This window comes from Phalacrocorax aristotelis, chromosome 14 (genome assembly GCF_949628215.1).
Source record: "Phalacrocorax aristotelis chromosome 14, bGulAri2.1, whole genome shotgun sequence".
Lineage (NCBI taxonomy): Eukaryota > Metazoa > Chordata > Aves > Suliformes > Phalacrocoracidae > Phalacrocorax > Phalacrocorax aristotelis.
In genome coordinates this window covers 2,932,845-2,941,985 of record NC_134289.1, presented here as the reverse complement: position 1 = coordinate 2,941,985, position 9,141 = coordinate 2,932,845, and the positions used below count along the sequence as shown (strand labels likewise).

At 40.3% G+C, this 9,141-nt stretch overlaps 1 protein-coding gene across 1 annotated transcript in view; it reads right to left on the bottom strand.

Annotated features, from left to right (window-relative positions):
• Positions 1-326: 326 nt before the first annotated feature.
• The window catches only part of LOC142064490 (protein ELYS-like), a 28,205-nt gene continuing 19,390 nt past the window's right edge, over positions 327-9,141 (bottom strand). Inside the window, exons 4-5 of the mRNA XM_075109548.1 lie at positions 2,542-2,620; positions 327-1,008 (exon numbers count right to left, since the gene is read on the bottom strand). Of these exons, the coding sequence (XP_074965649.1) occupies positions 947-1,008; positions 2,542-2,620 (141 nt within the window). The 3' untranslated portion in view covers positions 327-946. The remainder of the gene's footprint in view (positions 1,009-2,541; positions 2,621-9,141) is intronic.

The following is a 9,141-nucleotide window of genomic DNA, read 5'->3' as shown; positions in this document are numbered from 1 at the left end:
GTTCAGCATTATGTAAACATATTTCACAATAAAGCCTGAAAAGACAAGGTAGGACTGTTACTCCTTTGATAACTCTTAGCTTTCATTAGAATCTATTTGAAAGAAAGTTAAACTATATCAAGTTTGTTTCACAAAACAAAAAGGAGAAACATGGAAGAATCACCTCTATTAGAAACTAGAAAATAATTAGGTGATTCATCTGATGAAATAATGCAGTTCAACTACTGGTCGTGGTCCAAAGGGCTGGATATGTTCAAAGAGGGTACATACATTGCGAGCAGCCTGGCATTAGTTAAACAAGACAGCTCTGTTGAGTTTTAGCAGAATTTGGTTTAAGTCTGTTTATTTCTTCAGCATTCTGCAATTAAAGAGGAGTTTCTAAAGGCAATAAAAGACTTATGATGGGTAAAAGGGAACAACATTGAAAGGGAGCTAAAAATTTATTGTTAGTCATATTATTAAATAAAAAAAACCTCATTGCTTACACAGGTGAAAGTGTTACACAAAGGCATCCTGGTATGTCCACCTGACTCTACAGTCCAATTGCCTCAGGCAGGGAAATACCTCTTCCTGCTCAGCCTTGGCCACAGGGGCTTATCTTCACACATTTTCTGATCACGCGCTGCTTCGTCCCTCCAGATCCCAGCCAGAGCCAGGCAGGTGCCCACTCGCCTCCTCCAGCCGCAGCCAACACCAGGCTGTGGTCTGTCACATACCGACCCCCAGGGCTGTGACGCCAGCCCCAAGGAGGCCACAGGAAAACAAGCCCCGACCAGCTCCGACAAACACAAGCCCAGACAGCTCCCAGGGCCTCACACTACAGGATCACCGTGTCTGGCTTTTTACTGGCAACAGGGAAAACATCTAAAAACCTCCAAATATTTAGCAGCCCATACCACACACTGCTGTGGCAACGTGTCTTCAGTCTCATGTACAGAGCTAGGAATCAGTTTCTCTGAACTTTTAATCCTTGGGCAGCCATCAGCAGCAACGCCAAGCAGCCTTCAACTGCAAAAAAACAAAAAAATTAGAAAAACAATTATTAACACAGTCTCTACTGCACACAAAGTGCTCTGGTATCACAAGTCTGATTAATCAATACTTTGAAATGAGAAAGCCCAGAAATTGGGAAGATCTGCAGGAAATCTAGCCCAGATACATGTAATTTCAGCTCCTGAATGGACACAGCAGAGTAAAGGGAGCATCTAGGAATGCTTGTGTTTAATTATGGAAACTTGCTTCATTAAGACACCTGCCAAGAATTTAACTAGCTTCTCCAAAGGCACGTTGGGCACATTGAGACCGCTAGCGGTATCTGGGCACTTAGATATCTTTTGTGAATCTGAAAGACCCTGCATAATATTGAAAGCTACAGCATCCTGGTCTCTATGTTCATGCAACAGTCGTAACAGTGCTGTGGAGAACTAGCGCAAACCCACTTGTGTATCTGTGCAGCAGCAGACCCCAACACCCAGCCCTTCGTTTTGGTGTTGTAAGAAGCCTGCAAGATAAACATTTTACAAGAGATCCTCAAAACACCTGGGGAAATACTTCAAGGCTTCAAAATGAAATTTAATACAAAAGATTGGGTTTGGGGTTTTTTAGTAAAAATAAGAAGTCAATAGCAAAATGACAACAGAGCTATCAGCATGTAGGCAATAACTCTGCTGCTGACTAAAATTGAAACAGGTCAAGAAAGACTAAAGAATAAGTGCAATGAATAAGCCTGACTCATATCTGGATAAAACGAAGTATTACTTAGCATGGCTGGGAATAGACTTTGATGTAAGGCTACAAGAAGCGTGAGGAGAGGTTAAAGCTTTCTAAGTCACCCTGCAGTTAGTAGTAAGAGGGTGAAACGAGAGTCATCTACATGGGTTTCTACCCCACTGCAGAACAGGCACTACCAATTCATTATCTCCTTGAAAAGTCATACTTAAACCAATACAAACTCACATTATTAATGATAAGGGAATCACAGATTTAAATTCTTCATCTTAATTTTTCAGTTAATTGTAAAACAATATATCCCTTTGAGGCAAAACAAGAAAATCCACTTTCTCTAGAAGATCAAGCCAATGAAAAGCAATGCTACTGCATAGCAAAACTCAAAGAGGGCATTATGATGCAACATCACCCTGCAACAGATAGGACACCTCCACTATTTTAAACTCCTCTGCAAAGCAACTGTATCAGGAGGGGATGCCTCTATTTCTTCCAGCCACCACCTAGACACAGCACAATGCAATTACCATTTCACTACAAGACACCTTCCAGCACAGCATTTGGGAAGCCAACACCTCCCTAGCGTACAAACCCCTTCAGAGCCCAGCTCTAGCTTTTCCGCAGGTGTATTAGGTAAGAGCTGTGCACCTCTCCACTCTCTTTCTCTTATCTGTTTTCTGGAGCACAGTAACTTAGTGTCACACCTTAAACTTGACTCTTCCAAAAGCACGGTCACATCCCAGCATGAGCTTGGGGCCTATAGCCAATGCACCAGCCTCTTACTTGGAAGGTAAATTGAGGAAGATCATTACTAACCAGTGAAATACCAAGTTTGATAGAAGTGGCATCTTTCAACTCTTGCTATTTCTTCAGATTCACTATGTATCTTCAAAACCTGAAAATAGTAGACAACAAATCAATGATTATGTGTCACAGAGAATATATCAGAAAATGGTAAAAAATTGTGTCTCACCAAGCATGGCAAATACATGAGCCCAGAGCCTTGATCAAGACTAACTTCATGTCTCGCTTTTTGCATAATGTCTTTAACTAGCAGCTTTCCAGAAGTGAAGATACCTTCAGTTTGTAGCACTTGGGAGATTTCAAGGTGTGCACATGCTGAACATAAATGACTTCTGCAACTTGAACTCTTTAATTGGCATAATGACAATAATACAGGTGTGTTTGCATGAGTAAGAAGTTGCAACATTTCAGTCAATGTTCACATGCGTGCCCAGCCACAGCAGATGCCTGGTAACTTGTGTTAGGATTAACTGTTTGTGAAAAGTTCACCTTGTCTGTGGGATTGTCAGAGACACATCACTTAAATTCCGCAACACTGAAACTCATAGCCCTGAATATACTGCTATCATTATAATATGACTTGGAGGAGAGGCGGGGCGAGGTGCAGTGTCCTGTAACAGCTGATCCCAGACTCCACCCTGAAAAGAGGGATCTTTTTACTTTCGTACCAACAGAGCAAAATGTTCTAACTCCAAAGCATCACAGTGGCTGCAGATTAGCTACAGATGATCATAGGCATTACTACCAGCCTGATTTCCCAGAACTACCCAGTTAGACTCCCCATGATCCTGGAAATGAAAGTCACTTGCCCTATCAGCTTTATTTCCTACCCCTTTTAGGCCCTTTTATTAGTAACGGCATGTAGCTGGTCACAACACACTGGCTCCCAGAAAACCCAGTCCTGCTTCCTTTGTCACCACAAGTTAAGAACTGAAATTCCCAGGTCCTACAAACACAGTTGGTTTCCACTTACAATTCCAAGCTCTGTCACAGTAAAGGCAACATTTCATTCCAAAAGCACTAAGACGACTCTTTTCCAGGGGGTTGCCTAGCAGACTTCAGAGTTTGCCACAGAGATGCATTTATTCTCTCCTGCATTATTGCTGTTACAGAATGCGCCTCTGTGGAGGATTTAAAGATATGTTTTGCTTACTGAAACCTAACTGTACAAAACCTCTTATTGACATGTATTTGAAGGAAAAGATATGGAACAGGATCCAGCTGCAGGACAGACACCAAAGTACCTCTGGGGAGCTGAGACATAGTCAACAAGCATTAGACGGGAACAAGATTAGCCTTGAACTCGGGTATGAAGAGGCCAGGTAGCAACACACTTGGGACTGAAGGGCAAAGGTGCCAAGGAAGGAAAAGCCCTGCTTCTGATGGGAAACTAGTAGAACCTACAAAGGAAAACTTACCCAGAAGGTGTACAAGACATTTCAATGGGATCATCATAGCCTGCTAGCATATTACCTACACACAATGGATTCCTGACTGCTTTTTCCTCTCTTTGCTTCCATGTGTCTACAACATACATCTTCCACTCTGTCAAACGTCATGCGATACGTTTAGCTTACACCCACCGTCTGATCTTTCCTACGGCCATCTCCTTTCTGCCAGCAGAACAATATGGTTTCATCATGTCTCTTGGAACCCATTAATGCCACTTTCTCATTTCCCAGAGAGTGTTTCTACAGAACGACAGCAAGGTATTCCTCCCCTTCAAATGCTGTGCACATTTGCCTATGGTCTGCTCAAAGCCGCCCGCTTTCTACACTGCAAATAAGACACCAAATTCAAGAACTGCACACAGTATTTTAGCACAGAGCAGAGAAAAAGCCTAGCCTAAGTATTAACTATGTTGATTTGATTCAGACTGAACCTTGACAGATTTTCAGTCTGGATAAAATTCTGATAAGAAAGACTGAAAATAGTTAAGGCAGTTTTCTTAAGTACAGTTACACTGGATGCTACAACCCCTCTATTTAAATTTACCAAGTTAAGAATATTCAGCTAATTAAGCAGTCTGATTAGCCAAGAATTAAGTACTTCATAGCAGCACTGAAGGTCAAACTGACAAAGCTGACAGTACCCTGTTGCACCCAGATACAGCAGGATGTAAAAATACACTAAATGAAAAGGTAAATGTATTACACAGAACTATGCTCGGACAGCAGGAAGATTGCAAACTGACTCAAAACTTGGCAAGTACCAGAATCAGGGCTGCCTGTATACCTAGAAAATAGGAAACATGTTTGAGGCAACTTCACAAAAAGCTAATCACAAGCTGTTTGACCTGTACCCTGGGCAAGGGCAAGGATGCAAGTCACTCTAACTACAAAGGCAGGCTTGGAAGTTCAAGGCAGTCTTAATTTACATTCAGGACTGGCCAGCTATCTAAAGGTTAGTGAGTACAGTGCAGATATATGGGACTGATAGGTCTGACAACTGCAGGCTGGTAAGTCGGACGCCAACAGTATTCACAGTTTCTGAAAACGTGTTGAAACAATGTGGCAAAAGCAAGTCAGTATTACCTTGAACATGCATATCTGGAACTAGTTTGTGACCCAATGTTATCTGAAAGATTCTCCTACCTATGTTATACCACAGCATATTTAGACAGTCTTTAATCTCCTTTGAGGGGACCAAAGTCTTTTAAAGATTTCTGAATTAGCATTTTTTATGAAGTAGAGTGTCATCACCTTTAGATCAATACAAACATGCCAAGTTACCTTATAGCATCAGTTATTTGAACATTTAATTAGGTTTGTTCTATATTCTAGATTGTTATATGGAATTCAGTATCAATGTTATCTTCCACGAAGCATAGCCTGTGAAGTTAAACATTCTGAGACAAGGAAGCAACAGAATGGGCTAAACGAAGACATGGAAGAAAAAACCTCTCACTGATTTTGTGGCATACTTGTAAGTAAAGTTAATTACATGTAGAAGTGTGGCCATTCTGGACCTTTACGGTTAAACATACAAGTTTATATTCTACCCCTGAACTTGATTTTTTTTCTTTTTGGGCACAATTACCTTCCAGGATGAAGAAATCTGATTTGGAGTACAGAATCCTGTAATAAAATGTTTGTAGTTATGGAGCCACATGGGTATTTTAAAACACTATACCAGTGTTAACTAATAAGAAACAATAGCAGCTATTTAACAGTCTTGAGATTTGGTCCAACTCCCTTTAAAAACAGCAGCAATATTTCCTCATGTAAGCAGGCCTTTAGCAATAGGCAAGGTTTTTGGTTGAGCAAGAAACTTATTATAAAGTTCTATATGAATACTCACAAGTCTGCTGTGGACATGCTCATGCTCTGCAACTTCATGACTTTGTGTCACTGACCTTAAAGGCATGAAGAACAGACGTATTTATGAAATGGGCACACTCACAGAAAAATTTGGTTACATAGCTGCATTCTCACAGAGGAAAAAGAATACATTTCTTCCAGAAGCAATTACACTAATGCCATAGTTGCATTCTCACAGAGGAAAAAGATGACATTTCTTCCAGAAGCAATTACATTAATGCTGACTGTTAGAATTATGCCCCTCCAAAGAGTAGAAATCCTACCTGAAATACACCTGCACACACAAAAAAAAAGCCATTCTAACCAAGATTTCATCATGCAAACTTTCACCATCTTTCTGAAACCAAGGCAAAAAGGAATCAACATATAAAAGGTCTCCATCAGCTGCCATTACAGGATTATTGAGGCTTTTAAACATGATGTTGTGGGAAATGCATCATACATTCAGAAAGGCAGGGGAAGAGGAGGCAGATAGAGAAGGGCACTGATAACTAAGCCAGCTATTAGCTGGATTATCTGACAGGTTCTTACCCAGCTGGGTGTTATTTAGTCCTGACTCAGTGATCCTGAAATGCTTTAGAGGCACCTCAGGGAGTCAAGCTCCCTGCTGTTAAAGTGACAGTGACCCAGTAAATGGGTTCCTTATGTACATGCCAGCATACTCTGCACCTGCCTGCATGATTACACCGCAACTCTGTCAAAAAACTTAGAAGAGCTCCTATCAGAACAGAAAAGAATCATCTGCAATTCTTACCCCTGAGTTCCTTTATAACTATGGAGGCCCCGTCTTAAAAATATTACTTAAATCAAGATCCTTTTATTACAGAGGTGTTAGGCTTAAAAGCTTTTATGTTTATATCCGTACAATAAGTGAAAGATATAAATAATCCAAGTAACCAAAACCACTCATCGCTAATTAGCTTAACCAGTTTCAACAGTGGCCAAAAAGCATGCTGGAATCTTTCACAGTACTAAAAAAACCGCAACCCACAGCAACACAATGAAGAACAATGACTGAATGTAATGCAGAAGTCTCTGTGAAAGGTAACAAAGCGCTTAACTCTGATCTATAATGTGATTTTCCAGGTAGATTCAGGGTCTTCACATACTGCATCCATAGTGGGAAGGAGAGCAAATCACAGCTACAGAAATAATATCTGCTTATAACTCAAATTAAAGAATTTTACGTAGTTTCAAGGCAATATGACATTACCCTCCCCAATAATAGACGAGTTCACATTTATCACTCCACCTCCAGTCCATATTGAAGGAAACAAACAAAAAAACTGAGTTCCTCAAAATTATGGCAGACTTAAATCTAAAACTGATGTTGACTTCACGAGTAATTGTTCCCCTTTAATTTCTTATACAATTTAAAGTGATATTTTAAGATATATGCCTCCCACATGAAACTCATGACAGCAAATATTCCCCATCACTTCCACAAAAAGTAGGTGGGGTGGGGAAGAGTGGGATTCAGAGACCTCCGATTCCTCTGATGGATGCTGGAACCCAGGCCCACAGCATGCAATGAACAGGCTACCTGGCAGCTTGGCCATTTGGTGTATCACCTCCCTGTGCACACTTCAAACACCTCAGCTAACCCACAGACCAAAGTTGGCATCAGTTTTAATTGTCACAGGTTTAATCTGTCAGAGGAAAGAAAAGTATAATATAAATAAAGCCTCACATATTGGCAAAGACACTACAGACGTAAGCAAGGCTGTACACTATAGGTTTCATTTACAGAACAAACTGGGAGAAAACACTTGACAAAGCAACTCAATTAAGTGGGTCCCTGAGTAACAGCAAACTGGGCAAGAGATTGGAGCAAGTATCATTGTTTAAGGTATGAATATCAACTATTATAACAACAAGAAAAAATTTTAAATCACATTGTGGTTATAATTAATTTTTTGAAGTTAACCCATTCAGAGAAGTGACGTTTACTTAAGTTATTCGGTTTACCTGAAGATTCTCGTGCATGCTGGTCTGTAAAGCCAGGCCAGACTCTGGAGCTATTTAATTTCTAAACAGGGCATCTATTTTTACTGCTTTGCAAATGACTATTAAGCGGGATACCTGGAAAAGAATTTGTTTTTCATTTTGAGAGCGAGCTTCAGCAAACACATACGTAAAACTGACAGTCAGCTGATGACTTCCTTGACTCTTGTAATTTCTAGATTTGAGTCCAAGTCAGACTTCGCAGTGAACATAAAAAGCTGTAAGAAAATACTAGTAGGGAAAAGTTTAAGTAATCTACATCTGTCTGCCGCAAGCTACCTATCAGAGCCAGCTTTAAGAGATAAACAGTGATGCATAGACAGTATTAAAACTAGTGAAACACAGGATCCTGAAGAAAGTCACTGGTAAAAAAGGGGAACCCCTCTATTTTTGTATGCTTTAAATGAATTTTCTACACAAAAGTCAGGTAATGTAAAGCGCTACAAAGCTTCTCCACATAAGGAGATTAGAAAGTTTAGAGAGGTCTTTGAAACATGTGGTTCTTAAAGAATAGAACAGTAGAAACAATGTTCTTACATAATTTCAAGGAATATTGCATGCAAGTTTCCCGTGGATGGCTTACTTTCTCCCCGGGACACGGTACTGCAGCATCATTTCTGATTGTACAAATAGAACACAAATACAACAATTAGCCAAATTTTCAGCTGAAGTAAATTGCTGTACTTCCACTGAAATTAAGAGTTTTAAATATATTTAAAAGAAGTGACTGCTCTTTCATAACCATCAGAATTGCTTTTGCAAGCAATATTTTCACCTTGGCAGCTGTGAAGTTAACTGAGGCCCACCGTAGATTAACACCCAAGAGCAGTAACAAGCAACTAGTCATTAAAGACTGCAGGAACAAAATATAACAGCAGTTTTTACTGTTGTGCAGCAGCAGTGAATTCAACGGGGCAGGCGACAGCCTTTAAGTAGCAGACTAGTTAACTAACCAAGAAACTTGGGTCAAATTCCCCTTTACTCGTGCCGGTGCAAATTAGTAGGAATTTCACTGCAGTCGGTGGCGACACACTGACATACTGGCAGGGCTGTCAGTCTTTGGCCAATGCCTGTGTGCAATTACAATCTACAGCAGGATGCAGTGGCAGTCTACTTGCACTTTCTTCACACCCCTGAATAAAACACAGAATTATCTATCCCATCACAGTTATGTAGCTTAATTCCCAAATTCCACTTTCTTTACATATTAAACATGCTTGAGTATTATTACAATATTGAATTGTCTAGTACAGTTCAATTGATTACGACAGGGCAATGTGAGCTACAC